The 21263-nt window shown below is 34.0% G+C and overlaps 1 protein-coding gene across 6 annotated transcripts; it reads left to right on the top strand.

Annotated features, from left to right (window-relative positions):
- The first annotated feature begins 8359 nt into the window (after positions 1-8359).
- Positions 8360-20603, top strand: KEA5 (K+ efflux antiporter 5). 6 transcript variants are annotated; one of them, XR_016040400.1, is made up of 20 exons: positions 8360-8921; positions 9408-9451; positions 11310-11377; positions 11489-11573; positions 11706-11767; positions 11929-12004; positions 12123-12197; positions 14910-14981; positions 15127-15210; positions 15332-15400; positions 15492-15569; positions 15717-15805; positions 16681-16777; positions 16965-17018; positions 17478-17568; positions 18588-18776; positions 18871-18948; positions 19168-19212; positions 19307-19399; positions 20116-20603. XR_016040400.1 is itself a non-coding variant. In XM_011630097.3 (20 exons), exons 1-20 carry the CDS (start codon positions 8714-8716, stop codon positions 20155-20157), a joined length of 1704 nt encoding a protein of 567 aa, XP_011628399.2. In that variant the 5' UTR covers positions 8360-8713; the 3' UTR covers positions 20158-20603. The 6 variants fall into 6 exon arrangements, 4 of the variants coding, with proteins under 4 accessions (XP_011628399.2, XP_020531350.2, XP_088702373.1 ...); XR_016040399.1 differs by having other exon boundaries at positions 20037-20603; XM_011630097.3 differs by having other exon boundaries at positions 17473-17568.
- Positions 20604-21263: the final 660 nt, after the last annotated feature.

Below are 21263 nucleotides of genomic sequence, written 5' to 3'. Positions count from 1 at the left end.
CTAAACTGGGTTTATGTTGCATATATCCAGCCTACTTAAATCTATTTTATCTCATCTTATCATCTATTGGAACCAAACGTAAGTTTTTTTAAGTCTATTTATTTCGAAAAAATATGAAAAACATAAAAAAAAGTTTACAGATATTTTTTTGTACCTTGCTCTAAGTTATGTATCTGTCCATTATGAATTATTCAAATTGCAACCTTCCAACATAATAAGCTGCAGATAATTAGTAGCAACCAATCACCATGAGGAGGATGACTGAGTTTGGATAACAATTCATATATTAGTTCACATTTCAATAAAGTACGGACGCCGTTAGACAAGGTGTAAATTTAAACAATAAAAGTAAGGTTTATGACCTCTAGAGATATAGTTTTCATAAATTCCAATTATGTTATCTTGAAAATTTAGTTTTATATCTAGTCATGAAATTTTAAATTTAGAGTTAACAAATTAGTGTAGATCGAACAAATCTGTAAATACTTGAAGCTTTTGAAAATAGATAATCTAGATAGTGTACTACTTCCCTTGGGAGCATTGTTTATTTCTTTTCCCTCGGTAATTCTACTTGGGAGGATTTCTCCAACATGAAATTTTTGTAGCTACCTTAGGCTCACTCAATGATTATTCTCAAAACAAAAAACCAAAAAAATTGAAATTAGAGTTTTTTAACACTTAGATCTTACTTTCTAAAAATTAAACGGTTTCCATTCAATCTTGAGACGTTATGTATTTTCAAGCGCTTGAAGTGTGCAATTAGGAAATTATTGTTATCAACGTTGAAAGTATGTATTAAAGAGGTTACATCCCAAAACTTTAGGGTCCTAAAACTAATCCCGGGTGGGGTTTCACCCGAGGGATTAAATGAACAGTATACTCACCATGGAGTAGAAACATCGTTTGACCGTTCTAGATGAACATTTCAAAAGCGTGACTCGGAGAATAAGCAGGAACCATGGTCAAAGATTTGATTGGTCCCCTCGGTTCTCCCCATCTTTCTATCCCAATTTTGAAAAGGATAATCGTTTCATGCGGGCTGGACCGCATGACTATATATTTGGTCCGAAAAAAGTGTAAAGTATCCACCTTTAAGGATGGATGCAAGTAGGTGTTCTATCTAAAAATAATAAAAATTAATAGATCAAAATATTTTTTTACTATAATTATTAGAGTAATGATCCTATGAGACCTCTCACACCTATGCGTGTAGAATTCCAATTGATCAATTATTAAATTTGACACAGATCTCTAGAAAAACTATAATTAAGTGTAGGTTTTGACTTTTTTAGAGATCTGTGTCAAATTTAATAGTGATCCATTAAAATCTTACACACACACATATGGGTGTGGGAGGGTATCACGAGGTTATTTCCCTAATTATTATTTGTAGTTTTTAAAATTTACTTATCTTTTATATTTATGATCCCCCATGTCCTTAAAAATTAAATCCAAAATTCATCTAAAAAATAGATTTATTACTAGGCCCGTAGTTGTATATATGTGGGCTTGGCCGCATAGAAACCGGTCGGTTTGGGTTGACTCCAATCCAGACCCAGCACTAGTTCGAGTTAGGTTGGTTTTTACCATGTTTGACTTAAATTTATGTTGATAATAAGCATATAAACATAAATTTAACATATGTATATAATTTATGTTTATATGTTTATTATTATTAATAAATATTTATACTAATGGGAAAGCTTTCTATGTTCCTCTATAACATAGAAGATCCTCCCCTTTATCCAACCATCCATTTCTTAATGAAGGGCTAAGATTGCCCCAATCACAATGTCACGTCTCTACTCTATTTTATTTTTAATTTTTTTCTATAGACTATTTTGACATCAAAATTTGGATATCCATTCCTCTATTAAACTCACACTAATGAAAAATATATAAAAAAATATATATATTTTCAATAAAATAAAATGACCTTTGAAAGTTTCAAAGGGTATTTTGGTCATTGTTTTTTTATGAAAAAGTTATTTTAATATTTTTTATGGGTGAGCCCTAATGAGAAGATGGCACGTACCAAATTTTATTTCAGAAAAAATTGTATTAAAAAATCTAAAAATAAAATACTTTGAGACGTCGGATCTAAGATCAAACGGTGAGTGGCTCTCTTGATAAAAAATGGACGGTTGGATGGTAGAGGGAGGATAGAACTTCTTTGTTGTAGGGAAAACATAAAAAGCTTTCTCTATACTAATATACATCGAGTTAAGTCGGTTTGGGTGACTCCAATCGAGATCCAATCTGACAAGATTTAAGTTTGATCCAAACCCAAACATGACCCAGGTCAATCAAAGTCAAGTGAATCATACTGGACCCGTTTGGGTCAACCCGATCCAATTCCCACCCAGATTAAAATGCAACAAATCCATGCGTTCCATGTGTCTATGACTATTCAACAAGTCACTGCTCCGCGTGTGGTTTGGTCACGACACACTGTCTATCTTGCTAGTGGGCTCTTAGTTATTATTTGAACTGGCTGTCATCTCATATAGTCATTATTGGGAATTCTCAATTTATTGCACATGAAATTATATTTTGGATCATTTCATATCATTTTTACTCTTTTCTTCTTCGTGAAAATATCATTAACTTTTTAAAATCACCTCAAAAAGTCAATGGGTGGTTTGCTCAAAGTGTTTGTGATTTTATTGTACAAAAAAATAGATGGTGTCTAAATATACAATCCTAAAGTAAAAACAAATTACCAGTGCTCCAATTCTGTAGCTCTCAATATATAAAGGTATTTTGATAATTTAAGTCACTTAAGCCAAATAATATGAACAACCCTACTTGTTCCCAGTTCCACACCCACACATGTTTTTCATTAAACAAGGAAATGTTTTAGATTTGGAACATAGAGCAAGTATATGCATTTTGGTAATCTAACCCCACTTATCTAAAAAGTATATTTGAATGAAAAAGGTTTAATATATTTGTAAATCATATGAGTATGGGTATTTAAGCCACTAGGCTCAAGTAACTTAAGTGACTATATTATCTACTGAGCTTCACTTGTTCAGGGTTCAAAACCTCATAATAGAGTGGGTTTGGGTTTATAAAGTTGGCACTTAAATGAAGTAATCGTTAAAAAGTGACCACTTCATACATAAATATATAGAAAATTGTTTCATGTGGGATGGACCGCATGACTACATACGCGTTCCAAAAACGTGTAAAGCATCCATCTTAAAGATGGATCCAAGTGGGTGTTCTATCTAAAAACAATGTAAACTAACAGTCCAAATGTTTTTTTATTAGAATTATTATTTCTAATTTTAAAATTTTATTTATTTTTTCATATTTATGATCTCCATGTTAGAGATTACATATCAATTAAGTCCAAAAATCCATCCCAAAAATATATTTATTAATAGGCCCGCATTTCTATATGTACGGGCTTGGCTGCATAGAAACCGGGTCTTAAATATATTAGTTTATTTAAACTCTCATTGATTTTTAAGATGGTTTGATGCATTTTTCATATTCTCTACAAAACCTCCCTCAAATCACTAAAATAAAAAAGAATACTTGGTAAAATACTTATAAATAAACCCAGGTCAGTAAAATGGTCAAATAAAAACCATATAATCAATAATTTTACCAATGAAGTTGTTGAAAATTATCTCGTTTATGTATTTCCTCAAGTTTGCTGTCTTAAAAAAAAAAATCACGTGATCTATTTTTGCGACCCTCAAGAAGTGTGGGTGTTTTGGTAACTCACTTATTACTTAGTCAAATAATGTAAATAAAGTAAGGGTGCGGTTTGTATAGAGCCTAAGGTCTAAACAATCAAATTAGAGCCTACCTTCAAATAGTATCGAGAAATGTGGCTTCATTATTGAAAATCTCTGTGATAGCTTTAAAATATATTTTTATATTTATTTATAAAATTTAAAGCTTCAAAAATAGTGTAGATTGATAGATTTATGAAATCTTGAAAATATTGAAAATTGAAGGTCCAAAATTGCGTTACAACATAGATTTTGTTTTTTTTTCATGTCCATGCATCTTGATGTCGAGATGATCAATTTGACGATATTTGAGCATCAAAACAACATTTTCTAATGAAATTTTTGAGGTAGGCTCAATTTTGATTCTTTAGAGCCTCGGCTCTATATAAACTTTTCCCCATAAAGTAATAAACTATATTTGTTTGGAGTTACATACCCAAAAACATGTTTTTCATTAAAGATTATTATGGATTTGGACCTCAGAACAAGTGTATGCATTTTGGTAATTTAACCCACACTTGGGTCACCTGGATCTAAAAATGTGCCTACTTTTGTCAATTCCACATTCCAAGCTAGAAGAGATTTTTGAATAAAATATATTTACTGTGTTTAAAACCTAAATAAGCCAATCCTCCGAACTTTATCCGGACTTACACTTTTGGCATGGAAAATTTTTAAGATGGCTCCAAAGTCTATTTTATCGTTAATTATATAATTTTAGACTACAACAACAGCTAAAATCAAGTGTATCTATAATTTTCAAAAAAATTTAAAATAAATGGTCATATTCTCTCTTCTCTAATTTTAAAGAATCTAAAAAATAGACAATCCAGATACTCTCTCTCTCTCCACAAATCCATACATCCTAACAATGCAATAGGTAATTAGATGGTTTTCCAATGTCAAATAGCCATTTCCAATTGATTTATGAGATGCACTTTAATTTTACAATAAAAGATATCAGTCTTATATAATTGTTTGCTAAAATAATTGTTAAAAAGTGACTACTCTATAGATACATTAGTTTATGAAAAATTGTTTCATGCGGGCTAGACCGCATTTCTACATATGCGGTCCTGAAAGTGTAAAGCATCCACCTTAAAGACGGATGCAATTAGGTGTTCCATCTAAAAACAATGGAAACTAAAGGTACATTTGGTTCCTGCGTAAATATTTTTTGAAAAATATTTACATATGTAAATTGTGTTTCACACGTTTGGTTCATTCCAAATGCATATGCAAATATCTTATCATGGTAAAATATTTTACCATGAAAAGGCCAAAACATGATAAAATGAAACCACACCCCTTGAGCAATGGAAATATTCCATGGGGAATTTTTGCACACCAAAGCTTATGAAATCCAATTTATATTATATTTATTATATACAATATGTATATTATATAGAAAATATTTAAACATATATATATATATATATATATATATATATATATATATTCATATTATATTATATATATAATATAATATAATATAATATAATATAATATAATATATTATTTTATGTTATATATAGGAAATATTTATATTTATGTTATTGATATATATCTTATTATATATAATATATATTCCTAGCATTATCTATAATATATAATATTTATATTATAAAATATATTAATTTAATATTATAATATATATAATATAAGAAATATTATATTTTTTATATTATATATTAGCATTATTATTATAATAATAAATAAATATATAATATACAATATATCGTTTATAATAGATATATTTATTATATTACATATTCAAGGTTTTGTGTAAATATTTTCACACCAACCAAGCGTTACAAACATATAAAATTGTTTACGGAGTGCTTTTTAAATGTGCTACCAAACATTGTAAAAAGAATGCACATGTAAATATTTCTCGGGAAATATTTACGCGTGAACCAAACATACCCTAAAGGTCCAATTGTTTTTTTACTAGAATTATTATTTTTAATTTTTAAATTTTTTTTATTTATTCATATTCGTGATTTCCACGTTAAAAATTACATGTCCTTAAAAATTAAATATTATAATCCATTTCAAAAATAGATTTATTAAGAAGCCCGCATTTCTTAATTTATTTGAACAGTTTAATGATTTTTAAGGTGGTTTGATCATTTTGGGACATTTTCTGCATTCTCTATCGAACCTCCATCAACCACCAAAATAAAAAATGCATAAAAGATCAGGAAAATACTCCTAAATATACCAATGGTCAGTAGAATACTCATAAATAAAAACCATAGGAGACGAGGGAGAGTGCGATGGTTCACCCTCCCTTGAACCTGACCCATTCTTTATTTGGCCAAACAATTACATGTTCCCGCTGGAGCACATCCTACAACCTCTCCATGCCTATTCAAGGAGCTTTGGGGGTTCGATTTTGATAAGTAACATCCTCAATCAAGCAATTAATTTTAAAATGGAAAAATATATATAGAGCCGAGGCTCTAAACAATCAAATTAGAACCTACCTCAAAATTTTTACTAGAGATTGTTTTAATGTCCAAATATCCTCAAATTGATCATCTCGACATCAAGATGCATGGACATGAGAAAAAATAGAGTTCAAGTTTTGAAAATTGTGTATATTGTAATGTATTTTGGGACAGTCAATTTTCAAGATTTTCAAGTTTTCATAAATCTGTCGATCTACACTACTTTTGAAGTTTTGCACTTTATAAATAAAAATGAAAATATATTTAAGGCTATCACAAAGTTTTCTAGTGTTGAAACCACATTTCTCGAAGCTATTTGAAAGTAGGCTATAATTTGAATGTTTAGAGCCTAGTCTCTATACAAACTACACCCATTTTAAAAACCGATGAACTACTCAATATTTTACCCATTTGTAGCAATTTCAACTCTTGATCATGTGCTTTTTAAAGATGGATGATGGGTGTTTTGAAATTAAATCAAAATTAGAGTAGAATGTTAAATAGTTGATCTTTTATGGGTCATCATCATCATCATCCGAATCTTATCCCTACTATTTGGGTTGGCTGCATGAATCTTATTCCATTATTCATAGGTTCAGGATTCATGAAAAGATGCATCAAAGTTTTATGTTGGTCAGTAAAAGTATTATTGAGATCCTAATGCTCATATCCGACATTACTATCGTGAGGCTAATTAGGAAATTGATTGTTTAGCCAAAGGGGAAGTTAACTGCTCCACTTTGGTAGTTAATTTTTTTCCGGTGATTCTTTGTCCCCTTGTATAACTTGTAATTTTTGATGCTATTAACGGAAGGTTTGTGTTAAAGTTAAAAAAAAAAAACAGTATTTTCGAGATCCTGAATTGAATGGTAGGGATTTAACCACTCCAAATTTGGGTCTACCCTTATAAAAGGACACATTTCAAGGATTGAACAAGACCATCCAAATTTAGAGAAATCTTAACGTTTAAAAACTCAAAATTCACAAAGACCGTCTAAATACAAAGAGAGGTCTAAATATTTAAGAACTCAAAATCTACATCTTATTTTTTTGAATAATCACATGAGTTTCACATGGGAAGAATGTCGCTAGTATTTCTTTCACCTGAAGGAGCTAGTGCACCATGAACCCGCAGGAATATGGTCTTAAAAGTAAAAAAAGCCAAGAGATTTCATGCTCCCCGAGGGAGTGCATTGTCCATTTACTATCTTGGCTTGGGAGTACATTGTCCATTTACTATCTTGTGTAACAATCGATTTATGATAAAATCTTAGGGATGTAACATCGCTAACCCCTACACTAATCTCATTAAAAAATAAAAACAAAAAAAATTCCAAAACACACTCTCACATTTGAAAAAATATGTCTTCTCAAGACTGAATTGAGAGCATCCAATTTTTGTGGGTGCGATCTAAGTATTAAAAAAATCAAAATTCAAATTTTATATTTTAAAAATAATCATCTAGTGATTCTTAGCTCCCAAAATGTGATACTTAAAAAAAAAAAACTGTTTCATGCGAGCTAGACCACATTTACACAACAAGCGGTCCTAAGGTATAAAGCATCCATTTTAAAAAGGAAAAAGTTTATACAAGGATGCAACCTTATAATGTAGAAATACAGATGTATCTCAAAAATCCATCGAAAAAGGTAGTTTTAATATTGAAAAACGTTATGATTGATCATCTCGACATCGAGATGTATGACCATGAAAAATAAAAAGATTTTAAGTCCGAGAAATAGTGCATTTTACAACATATTATCTACACCGTCTATTTTCAAGATTTTCATATGTTTTATGGATCTACTTGATTTTAACCATTTTTAAAATTTAAAATTTATAATTAGATATAAAAATAGATTTTGAGATAATCCTAAGAACATTTTATATCAAAATTATATACCATGATAAAATTTGAATGTGCACCTTACCTCTACAATTACGGATGCATCAGTATGCCAACTGCACCCTTTTAAAAGTGGATGCAAATAGGTCCAAATTTTTTTTTAATAGAATTAATTTTTTAATTTTAAAAATTTTATTTATTTATTCATGATGTCCATGTCAGAGATTATATGTCCTTAAAAATTAAGTCCACCAATCCATCTCAAAAATAGATATTTAAGAGGCAACTCATTTATACTCATGGAAGCCGTGTCCTCCAAACAGTCCAAGAAAGTGGGTTTTATATCAGCAGGATTATATAAACAGTATGATCCCGCGGCAGCATAGTTTATACAACGTGGTTACCCTTAACGAAATTTATGGCTCTCACTGCACTCTATGTGGTTCCCCCCTGATTTCCTTTGAAGAAACGACAAAGCCTCGTGTAGCTGCAGATCCCTGCGCAAGGGAAAAATAATATAAAAAAAGGAAAAATAATTTTGAAATCGAGTTCTCCCAATTAATTTGAAATGATTTTTTGCTCTTTCTCAGGGGAGAATATGCCCTATATCTCAACAAATTTTTAAGTTGGGATTTTCAAGCTAGTTTTTTGCTGGAGCCTTACAATGGTGAAGAAGTGGATCGCCGTGATATTTGTTGCCATGGCGATTCTTCCGGCCTGCATTGCCGGAATATCTGATAAAGATATCAGGGAAAAGTTCTACGGGAACTTGAGTTTTCAGGCGACGCCTCCAGATCCAGGAGAAGGGAGCATCGCAAAGATGTTTGATCGGGTTTTGGAGAATGAGTTTTCAGAGCAGGATCAACCAGAGGGTTGGGCTCTCTTTTCACTCATTTCTTGCTTCGTGTTCCTTGTAGTTTTTTCGAATATTTTTTGCTTTTCATGGAATTCTGGTGTTTTGGATCTGTTGATTTGTGTTCAATTTCAGTCCTCTTTCTCGTAGATTTCACTATGATTGAACAATTGATATGCACATGAAGACCTTTAAGTGGTTCTTCCCCAAAAAAATGAAGAATTTATAGTGGAATTGATATTTTTGCATTCTGGAGAATTAATTCATTGCTATTTTATACTTGCTCTGCCATTCTGCTATGCCCTTACTTTTCCAGTAATTTGGTATGGGAACCTCATTTCTATCTTGCTAAAAAAGTTTGTCGGCTCTGGTTGCTGCTCATTTTGTGTAACTGTTTGATAACAATATATGATCACTGGTATTTGATTCATATTTGGGTGGGGAGTGCTATATTAAGTTTGCATTTTAATATCGTTTGTATTTAGTGGTTGTTTCTTTATGGCAGGATCTGATGGGAGTAGCTTTAATAGCACTGTAGCAGATCAACAGGTCGGCTTGATTTTGTCTTTTTTGATAGAACATTTCATTTTCCATGATTAGAATAAAGTACTTTGGCTAATTATCTTGTCTGTTACCTCTTTGGAGAAATAGGCAGTATCCCAGAAACTGAAGCTAATGTTCATACAACTTATTAAATGTTCAAATATTAAAATAATGTGATTCTTAATGTGTTTTTTCCCTTTCTATGGAATGCCGATAATTTGTCATGTACGCTTCTTGTTATTCATAGTTCTCTCGTATAGGGTGCTTAAGGTTTTGCAATGGTATCATGGAAGACTCTCTTGTGTGTATTTGTACCTCCGTTGAATATGTTATGCTTGAATATGAGTTTATAACACTTCTCATAGCATAGACCTATGATGCATACATGTAAATATAGTGGGCAAAGATACTGGATGCATAGATTGACTCGGCTTTTGAAACAAATTAAAGACACAAATGTGGGTATGGGTGTCCTATCTGGCGTGTTGAAACCATAGGACATGCTACGATACGGGCATGATAAACATAATCAATTTAGGAAGCTAAAACATATACAGATCAAACTTAGAAAAGGATTTGTTGTAGCCTTACATTCAAAGTTTAGAATAAATAAACTTACACTCAAAGTTTAAGAAATTGAATGTGTAAGTCAAAGGGATCTCTGTGTTGGCAACCAGATTGGTTAGAATTGGTGATCTAGAAAATATTAAAAAATAAAAATAACATAAAAATTGAAATTGGGATGGGCTGGGGATTTATGTAGGACCTAAGAAGACATTAGATAAGCTTTAGAAAAAGCAAAAAAAAGAAAATATAAATGGAGGGGTTTTAGGGGGAAATGGGCCATACCATCCCAAAACCAGTTTGATCCTGACCGGTTTGTCATCTGGATTGACGATCCGGATCAAGAATCACCAGGTTTTGAAACATTGATCTCAACAAACTCAAAGTAACAAGCAGGATATGGCTGAATTGCATCCCCACCGTATCCTGCCATGTCTATTGCACAACTGGTATCAAAGTGCATCTACACTGATACCTTAGGCAAGCAGAATTATAGAGGTATCCCTTCATCATTGCTTAGACATTGTGATATGAGATTTGACTAGGACTGTTGCCCTATATTCATTAGTGGATTCTTCTTAATTATACAAGTGCTATGCTATTTGAGTGTAATTGCCACAACCCAATTCATAAATCCTTTTTTTCTTTTTTTTGATAAACAATTCATAAATCCTTTACTCTATTGAAATCATAGGAGGCCTTGTTATGACGTTTCCCACTTTGATGAGGGTTCTTATAGCACTTAAGACACTTAACTACTTTGGTGTTTGGAGTACATGGTGGAAAGTAAACTATATTTTTCCAAGCTAGACACTGAATATATTCATTTTGAAGGAGAGAGACTTCTGTTTTGAAGTTTAGATCATCGTTGGCAAAGCCCCATGATATATCGTAATGTGACTTGAATTTTTGTGTTTTAAAGAAGTGTGTTTCTTGATGAAGTTTTTGTGACAGAAACCCTAGCACAATAAATGGATGTAGATAGTCACAATTGATGAACTTGGAGTTGTCTTACATCTACCAATTACAGCACATCTTACCAGTTTATTTCAGTATTTTTGAGCTTTATTGTGTGATTTGGGCTGTGGTTAACATTAATGGATGTATTACAGTTACCATTGAGAATTGAAACATGGCTGATCAAAAGTTCATGCATAATTGCTTTTTCTGTTTACTTTTCTGTATAAATTGATGTTGCTGAAAGCAGTTTTGACATGAACAGTTTGGAATCTGCCTTTGCATGCTGGTGATTTTCTATTTTTATTTGCAACTGTTGAATTTCTACTGTTAATACTTACAGGGCGTATTGGAGACTGTTGCAAGAGTTACTCATGAGAAGTCCAAGAAAAATGATACTCAAGAAGCAAAGTAAGTTAATAAACTAGATTTATCCATGAAGCTAACTTTGGAATGTCATTCTATGTAATGGAGTTTTGTCCATATCTTGTTCATTTAACATTGTAGTATTCTTTCTCATAGTGGCACTAGATCATTCCAGTTGCAAGATGTCTTTGCCCTGGACAACGAGGGGTCTGATGATATGCCGACGTTGATAGATAAAAAGGTACATTTGAGAAAAATGTGTAGTATTAATAACCTTAATGAAAGCAATTTGAATAGATGATATGTTCCCTGTTTAATTTCCTTTCTTGTGTCTTCTGTTACTTTCCAACTTTTGTGCCTCGCATCTGGGCAGGACAATGTATTCATAATGTCCAATCGAAAATCAAAGTATCCTGTGCTTCAAGTGGACGTAAGGTAGGGGTGCTCCAACTTTTTAATGGTTTAGTTTGAGAATTTACAATGTAGGCAATTAGACACAGTAGTGCTTTGGTTTTTTTTTAACATATTTTATCGTGTCTTACTTACTTTATACATGCGAATCATGCTTTCAATCTTCCATATTGAGTTCCTTGCAGGTTAATTTCAGACCTAGTGGTTGTAATTGTTTCTGCTACAGTTGGTGGAATTACCTTGGCCTGCTTGGGGCAACCAGTTAGTATTCTTTTGTTGTAACTCCTCGTAGAGATTCATGAAATATTCAGTTTTTACAGACTTCATGAGTCTGTCCTTCTGTCCTTAAATTTCATTAATAACCTTCTGTTTAGTGCAGGTTATTACGGGTTATCTCCTTGCAGGTTCCCTCATAGGTCCGGGGGGCTTGAGTTTCATTAGTGAAATAGTACAGGCAAGTTGCAACTGTTTATGGAGTTATTAGAAGATAATATATTTTAATTTCATCAGGATGAGAGTAGTGCTTTGTTCTATATGGTTTCCTCTTCTCTACCGAGGCTGGCTAAAGTTGCTTTTTTTTTTTCTCTTTTTTTTTTTCTTTTTGTTCATATGTTGCCCATCACCAAGGTTTTGGCACCATAGTTACCATGAAATGGATCGTACACTCAACTATGCTTATTTTTGCTCTCTTTCATTTCGTACCTTTTCTAATATAATATTAATGTTTGATTTAACAGCTTGAGCTGAGGACTCAGCCCCTTGCTGAGTCGAGTAACTCGGGCAAGTCTGAGTTGACTTGCCCAAGTCCTGCCTTAGCCTGAAAATAGGCCCAAAAATATTTTACAAGATAGGAAAAGTGAAATACCTGAATAATAATTACAAATTATAAAAAAATATGCTAAATCAAAAGATGTGTATAAAACATTGAATAAAAAAAATGGTGTTATTGGCTTGAAAAAATAGAAAATATGAAAAAAAATTAAAATAAAAAATGAAATAAATCATAAAAAAACATAAGAGTATAAACAAAAGGACTTACAAATCAATTATAATAGGTTTAGTAAAAAATAATCAATTTCATACATTTCAATTCAAAAAAAGGAAACATGCCCAAAATTTTGACGCATATCCCCCTCGCCCCCCCCGGATCTTTGAACATAGTGTGAATTGATGCCTCGAACCATTGTTAATGCTTCATCACACAACTCCAATCGAAAACCTGATACTAGCTCTGGTTTCCGAGTTTAGATACTATTGAAAAATTCAGATGAATAGTAATCTAAATTTGAAATATCTCTAGTGCTTTCTTTTTTAAAAATGAAGCCTGGGATTGAAGCAAGAACACAAAAATAGGCATAGGAATCAAACTTGATCAAAAGTCAACCAGCAATTGCTAAGAAATTGTCACTTTTCAAAATCGAGAAAAAACCTTGGCCAAAATTTTCCATCTCAAAGTCCATCACCATATCAAATGTTTCTACCATATAGTTAGGCTACAATCATTTTAAGGACTCAATTTCAGTGCAAGTTGCGAACCTGGGCTCAAATCGAAGAAAGCAAAGGAAAAATGGGGACAAATTTTCGACCTCCCTTCTAAACTGTGACTTGTACAGTACTCAGGCGAGTACTTTAGCTGCTCGCCTGAGTACTGTAAAAACTTGGGCAAGTCATCCCGAGTTTGTATAGTTTGTACAGTTCTTAGGCAATTCTGTATAGTACATGCCAGAGTACTATATGTACCCTGTTCTTGACTAAGCAATAACTCTCCCGTGTCTTGAGTCGACTTGGGCAATATTTGAAGCACTATTTTAAACCTCTATGGCAGTGTCAAGTTAGGGGAGATCTATTGCTCTCAACATCAGTTCACAATCAAGTAACTGCAGTGTTTTTATTCGAAAATGTTCCCCTTTGGGACCTTTGCATGATATTCTCATCAGAGTCATACCGGTTGCATGAGTGTTTTCTGTTATTTTCAATTTCCTGGATATAAGTATCTTATTTTCAATTAAATGACTTGTTCCCTGGAAATCTCAATGGTTATTGATGCAATATTTTGGTAAAATGGGCTTCTCACCATTTGAAAAGTAGGTGCATTACACTTTCTTTGAGCTTTCCTTTTGCAACTTCTGCGCTGATAGTGAAGCCCCATTAGGTGGTTAAATGAGCATAAGCACACCAGATCACTTTCAAAATTTTCTAAGTTAAGCTAGCTTTACAAAAAGAGTTGTTGGATCCTCCTGGAAAAGCCATTGTGTGGTATCCATAGTTGCAATTTAGAGATTGACTTTAGAACCAGTAGCACCATATACTTCTATTTTGCTTTAATCAGTATAAGTAGCATTGAATATATATTTTTCTGGCTATATCAATGCCCGAGCTTATAAGAACCGGCTGAGTCAACTTGGGCTTGGCCGAGTTACTCGAACTTGGCACCTTACGGGGCTGAGTTCTGGATACAAACTCAGACGTATGAAAAAAAAAATGAAAATTTTTAATTTTTAATGAATCAATGTATAACTATGTTTATATAAACTTTGATTTTTTTGATGATGATGTTTGAGTTTTTCTTATCATATGCTGTATTTTTCCATTTCCTGTTTTTTTTTCCCTAAATTGTTTCCAGCTATAAATCATTTTTTTTTTCCAAAACTAATCTTTTACATTTTTTCCTCTTTTTTAAACGTTTGATGTGGCTTATAGTTTAGTTTGCTTTTTACTAAACTAATCTTTTACATTTTTTTCCTCTTTTTTAGACTTTTGATGTGGTTTATAGTTTAGCTTGCTTTTTACTGGTTTTTTTTATTTTTAACATTTTTTTATTTCAAATTTTTATCCCTTTGGGACTTGGACTCGCCCCCGAGTTACTCGGCTCCTGCGGGGGCCAAGCCTCGAGCCCGAGCTGAGTTCTTTCACACTGTATTTGCCAGATAAGTGCTGCAACTTTTCTGATGGCAACATCATCTTTGATTTTTGTTGAAATTTAAACTTACAGCAGAAGGGCAAATGTTTATATTTATGGAACCTTTGTAAACTCTTTTCTTTTGATGGGTAGAACCTAGATAGACTATTGGTCTGTCTCCCATATTTGGATAGACATATCTCAGTAATTAAATATCTTCACTGTGCAATGTATTATTGCTCACATTGGTCTTCATGTTGCATACAGGTTGAGACTGTGGCACAGTTTGGTGTGGTCTTTCTCCTTTTCGCTTTAGGCCTTGAATTCTCTTTGCCTAAGGTATCTTTCACCAACTATAGACAACTATTATGCGTATTCAGCATCTTACAGTACTTAATTTTCACCATATTATGTGCTTTGAAACATCTGTTATGCTTTTTGTGTTTGTAATTGCTCTTACTGTGGTAGCCCTCTTCTGGTATAGTTAAGAGCTGTTGGGGCTGTTGCTGTTCTTGGTGGGTTACTTCAGATTGTCATTTTTATGTGCCTGTGTGGCATAACTGCCTTGGTAATTCCTCAAATTTAGTCACTATATATTCCACATTCTTGTTCTTTGTTTTTCTCATTATTGAGGAATGCATTATAAGCAGGAGGTTTTCTCTAACTGAGGTTAATCTTGTTGCATGCAGTTATGTGGTGCAAATTTGTCTGAGGGCATATTTGTTGGTACATTTTTATCAATGTCATCAACTGCCGTGGTAATATGTCTAGGTTTTTTTTTTTTCCTCAAAACTTTTTCAGTTTTCATGGTTGAGTTTTCTCACTAATGATTTAAGTGACCATTTCTAGGTGCTGAAATTTTTGGTGGAACGCAGTAGTTCTAATGTAATTCATGGCCAAATCACAATAGGAACTCTTATTCTGCAGGTATTGTTTGCAGATGTTTATCTGAATATAGTGTATGGCTGTTTTCTCTTTGAGGATATTTTGTATTAAAATACACAACAATCTCGAAAACTTTTGTATAACCTCAGGCTTTTTTGGCATTAACTGTTTTCTCTACATAATTCTCAGGATTGTGCTGTTGGATTGCTATTTGCTTTGCTCCCAGTTCTGGGTGGCAATAGTGGAATTTTTCAAGGAGTTATGTCTATGGCGAAGTTGTAAGTGATTTAGAATTTGTTCACAGGTTGCATATTCATCCATTCTGCGATTGGATACTTATTCATGCTTTTGTATCCATATTTGTTGTTATGTTTTTATCATAATGATATTTATTCTTGTTATGTTTATTTTTCTATTTTTTTACTTGTCTTGGTCCACGATTATCATGGAGTTATATCCTATGGAGTATATCCTTACATGTAGTTGGGATGTGGTCATTCATTTATGTCAAACACTACCTTGGTCACATAGCCAATATTTTGGTGCAAAGAGTGTCAACTTTTTTTCTTCCATTAGCCAACTTAGATGAGAGGTCTTTTTACTCCAAAAATATAAAAAAGAACAAATGATAACCAGTCATATGATTGCTCATAAATAAAGTTCTCATCTATGTCAGTTCTGCAAAAATCTGTAGGGAGTGCATGGTGTTTCATGAGCTTTTATGTTTCAAAGAACATATGGTATGAATATAGGGGATTCCTCTGCATACCTTTTCCAGAATGTGCTGACATGTCAGGAAGAAGCAGGATATACAAACCAGCTCACATATAAAATGTTTGTGGTAGACTTTTTGGGTAATTTGGATTGTGACCACTTTGGTTGTGGACTCATTTGTATCTGCATTGACTCTGTCCCCCTCCAAAGATCCCACTTATGTGATGGCCATTTTAATGCTTAGTTTCATGTGACTTGATAAATCTTGTAAGATCACTAATATCATGTGATATGTAATGGGCATTGTAATGCTTAGTCTCATTTTTTTGCAGAAATCTTGTGCCCCTATTAAGCAATGCTTACTTTGTTTTTTATGTTTGACATGGCAGTATGATCAGACGGTATATAACTTTACCTGATTCTGTTTCATATCCTGCAGGTTGCTGGTTTTGTCCCTGTTCTTAATGGCTACATCTATTTTGTCTTGGTCTTTTGTTCCTCGGTTCTTGAAGTTAATGATCCAGCTTTCCTCGCAAGTGAGTGATGCTGTGTCATTTAATGTTGGTATTTGCTTGATTAGTGTTTTTTTCTTGGTTATATATGGAAAAAAACGAAATACCTTTGCGATATATATATATATATATATATATATATATTGATGTGCTCCATATCCTGCTAGTCTAGTTGGAAGATTAACTGTGTTACCTGTCTGGTCATTTGTAGACAAATGAACTTTATCAGCTGGCATCTGTGGCTTTCTGCTTATTGGTAGCTTGGGTAAGTGATAAAATGCTGTCTTTTTTCCATATATCAAGGTTGAACATGATGTTGCAGTTATGCAATGCGCTGTGTATTTCTATATAATGGACTGTTTATTTCTGTATATTGGTTACTTATATGTTACTCTTATTATGTACATCGTATCGATATTTGTATTATATAGATTACAATGTGTATAAAATCTCTATGCTATAGACATGGTTGTAAGCTATAATGCATATGTGGTATCTAAAATATGCAGTCTCGATGTGCGCGTGCACATACATACAGGGAGCATGTGCGAGTGCTTGTTTGCTTGTTTTCATGTGTTTTGGCTACAGTAATGTACTGAAGAAATTTATCTTCTTCAAGTCAAATTTCTTATAGTCCATGGCTATAAAAATATTGAATGAATGTTCCCTTGTTTAGCTATTCTGCTTCATGATATATAGTATTGTTTTTATGCTTCCAGTGCAGTGATAAATTGGGGCTGAGTCTTGAACTTGGTTCATTTGTTGCTGGGGTTATGATATCTAACACTGATTTTGCTCAACATACACTAGATCAGGTATGCTCTTCTTTCTGATATTGTTCTTCAATGATCACACAGGCAATTGTGGTCCTTTTTCTCCTTGGTGTGATAAACTTGGGATCCTACCTTAGTAGGCTAGTTTGGAGCCCATATGCCATGAGCATTAAGCCCAGAAGCTAAACCTAGTCAGATATGCATTCTTGGAGCCACTTCAATTAAACTACATGTTCAGGATTTTTTTGGGTTTATACATGTTAAGAATTGAAGATTGAGAGACACAAACTTCCATAAGGAAACTAACTCAAATGATCGATTAAGCTATAGTTATAATCAATAATAACATATATATAACAGAATGTTCAGGCATTCTTATAAGAGAATTCCAAGTGTGCAAGATAAGAGATCCAATGGAAAAGTACATTTTGACATTTGCAATGGAGAAGTTCTCTTTTGACATTCTGGGGGATGCAAGCTAGGAAGCCAAGTTGTGTGGTTCAAGTTATGGGGAGAGCTAATTTACTTTTAGGGGAGTCCTTTCCTCTCACATGACCCTTTATTGTTTGTTTTCCACAATTTTTGTTATCCCTCATGAACGCATCTTCTAAGTCCATATTCTCCTTTTCCTTTGTTATTTTTTATGTTTCTTCTCATTAATGAAATTGTCAATTATTAAATGAAAAGAGTTCTCAAAGTAAAGACATATGCTACATAATGTGAACATAATAGAGCAGATTGAATCATGGGAACTTAGGCTATTTGATGTGGATAGGAATTTGGCTGATTCAAAGTTTTAGTGTTATAAGTTCTTGCAAATTTCATTATTGAATTTTGCATTGATCTCTTCTGCATTCAAGCAATGTGTGTGTGGCTTAGGGGCTGCTATCCCGTGGCAATTTTTTCTCTTTACGATAAATTGAAGCACCTCAGTTTTTTGGGCTGCAGGTGGGTGTGGGGGGTGGTTTTTCGAGCTGAGGGTTATTTATTTTACAATGGATGAGCAGAGATACAAATTTGTTGCTTATCATATGTTACTTTTCATTTTAATTTATTTTCAGGTGGAGCCAATTCGAAACCTATTTGCGGCTCTCTTTCTAGCCAGTATTGGAATGCTCATACATGTCCAGTTCTTATGGAGTCATGTAGATATATTGCTAGCATCTGTGATTCTTGTTGTGGTTATAAAGACAATTGTGATTGCATTGGTGATCAAGGGGTTTGGATACAACATCCGGACATCATTTCTTGTCAGTATTTCCCTCGTCCTCTCATTGGCACTGTGGAACTTCCATTTAGTTGGTGACTCATATTATTCTGATGGCTTTCATGTTTTCTCTCTAGGTGGGACTATCACTTGCTCAAATTGGAGAGTTTGCATTTGTTCTTTTAAGCCGCGCCTCAAATCTGCATCTTATTGAGGTGCTCTCTCTCTCTCTCTTTGTTGGTGTGTGTGCGCATGTGCATGCACTTACTTGTGTAAGATCATATATTGGATATTTCTGGACAACTATGCAACTGGTCACTCTTGAGCAGTGTTGCTACTCTAATTGGCATGATTTGATGATTCTATTGCAATCTTAATTGGTTAGCAACTTTATGATCCACCATTAAGTTAGTACATTGGTATTTGTATTTCAGGGGAAAATGTATCTTCTACTTTTGGGAACTACAGCACTCAGCCTGGTAATCTTGCTGTGATATTCCACTTAAGAGCAATATCCCTGCAATTTCTTCTACTGTCCTTCCATATTATCTGATGCATTTTGTTGTGGTGCAGGTAACTACTCCACTCATGTTTAAGTTGATCCCAGCGGTCATGCACCTCGGAATTCTAATGCATTGGTTCCCTGCAGAGAGTGCTCAAAATGAGGTGAATGCTTATCTTCCTAGATTTTTTCCTCACTAGGGCTCAATCCTGTAACTTTAAACCCCTAAGTTGAAGTTCGAATGGAACACTGAAACTAGGGAAGGAAACAGAGAGAGAGAGAGTTGTGCTATCATAGAAAATGGTACATGATTGACATCATTATTTCAAAAAGCAATCTGCCCAGTACCTAGGTGGGCTGGGGGGCCTGGGCTGACTAACTAGGCCAGCAGTCCCTAGGTGCCTGGGTAGACCCGCCTAGGTGTAAAAATATCCGTGAGGCATTTTTGGTGTTTTTAGTTTGGATTATAAAAAATACCTCTTTTTATACAAAATTTGAACCTAAAACTAGATTCCTAAAAACCCCTTGCCCCTTTTGAACCTAGGCCCCTCAAGGATCTTGGGCGCCCGCCTAGGCACCCAGCATATTTGGAAACATTGATTAACATGCTAACCAATAATGGGCATGCGCATCTCTATGTGTGTGTTAGAGAGAGAAAGTGTGCCTGTGTGTGTGGGAGAGAGAGTTCTTTGGTATCAGAGAAAATGGATGTTTGAAGTGGGAGTAAGTTGTGGTGTCAATGAAAATGGACATGCATTATTAACACGCTAACCAATAACGCGAGTGCCTGTGTGTGTGTAGAAAGAGAAGGATGTGCTGCGTATATTCCCTAGAGTCGAAGATATCTGAGATGGGATTTCCGTGCTGCCGATGACTGCAGGAGAGAGCAGCCATGCTTGAAGCCCACAATAGGTTGCTGTGAGGACCAAAGAATTCGACACAAGCCACTCTCGATCTGATTGTATGCAGAAAAATTATGTATGCACTTTATGAACTCAAAATGCTTGCGGACAATGGATTCAATCTGCTCTCCGATCGAATGAGCTATGAGCTGCGGATCCAAAATCAAACATTCTTTTGAGGGACAAACAATTTTTAGCTCTGAAGCATCCTTGGAGGCTAGTCCCATCTTTGTGGATTGTAATTATCAGGCCATTAATGAGTTCGTGACCAAATATCGAGCTAATAGCTGCCTCCCCTGTACATATTACTACGGGTTTTGATTGTTGATTTGTATAACTCGGGTTCTCTTTGGCAGCTTTTGTTTTTCTTTTTCTTTTTGGAGATTCAATTGATTGTAACTTAGAGAGATGATGTTTTGTGTTGGCAAAGCTTAACGAATTAAATTTCAGTGGAATACTTGAAGCTCGTGAGATGTTAGCCCTTTACTTGGTGAAAATGTTCAATTTTGAGCACTTCGTGAGTGTTTTAGACTTCCGGCTCGCCCAAGGACTGGGACACTACCCCAAGTGAGCCTTGGTGAGCTCTTAAGTCGCCTTGCAGAGTATTGTCTTTGGAAAAATTTGGGTGGTTTGTGGATATCTTGATTTCTTTGTATACTCTATTTTGGTGTACCATTTCTGAACAGATTTAGAGTTTTAAAAAGTTTTTGGCAGCATTATATCTTCGACCCCTGGACCAGTTAAATTTTTTGAGATTATTTTTTTGCTCAAACAAAATTTAGAAAGACACCTCCACTTTTTTGAAACCGTCATCTCTTGTAAACCTCTCACTCTCACTCTCTCGACTCTCTTTTAATCATCTGTCTATCTCCCTCTCTCCTCTTGTATCAATCCCCCACCCTCTCCCTCCCACTCTCTCACCTCTCTCCCCCAACCCCTCTCCCTCAGTCTCTCATTTGTCTCCCTCAAATCCTCTCCCTTTCGGTTGCCTCTCTCTGCCAACCCCTCTCACAGTCTCTTGTCTCTCTCCCCCTAACCTTATTTTTCTCACCTCTCATCTCTCTTCCCGAAACCCTCTCCCTCTCACTCTCTTGGCTCTGTCCCCCAAACCCCTATCTTTTCCTTT

Source organism: Amborella trichopoda, chromosome 9, assembly GCF_054954075.1.
Source record: "Amborella trichopoda isolate Santa Cruz 75 chromosome 9, AtrichopodaSantaCruz75HAP2 v2.0, whole genome shotgun sequence".
In the NCBI taxonomy this organism is placed as follows: Eukaryota; Viridiplantae; Streptophyta; class Magnoliopsida; order Amborellales; family Amborellaceae; genus Amborella; species Amborella trichopoda.
This window is presented reverse-complemented; position numbering and strand designations above follow the sequence as displayed.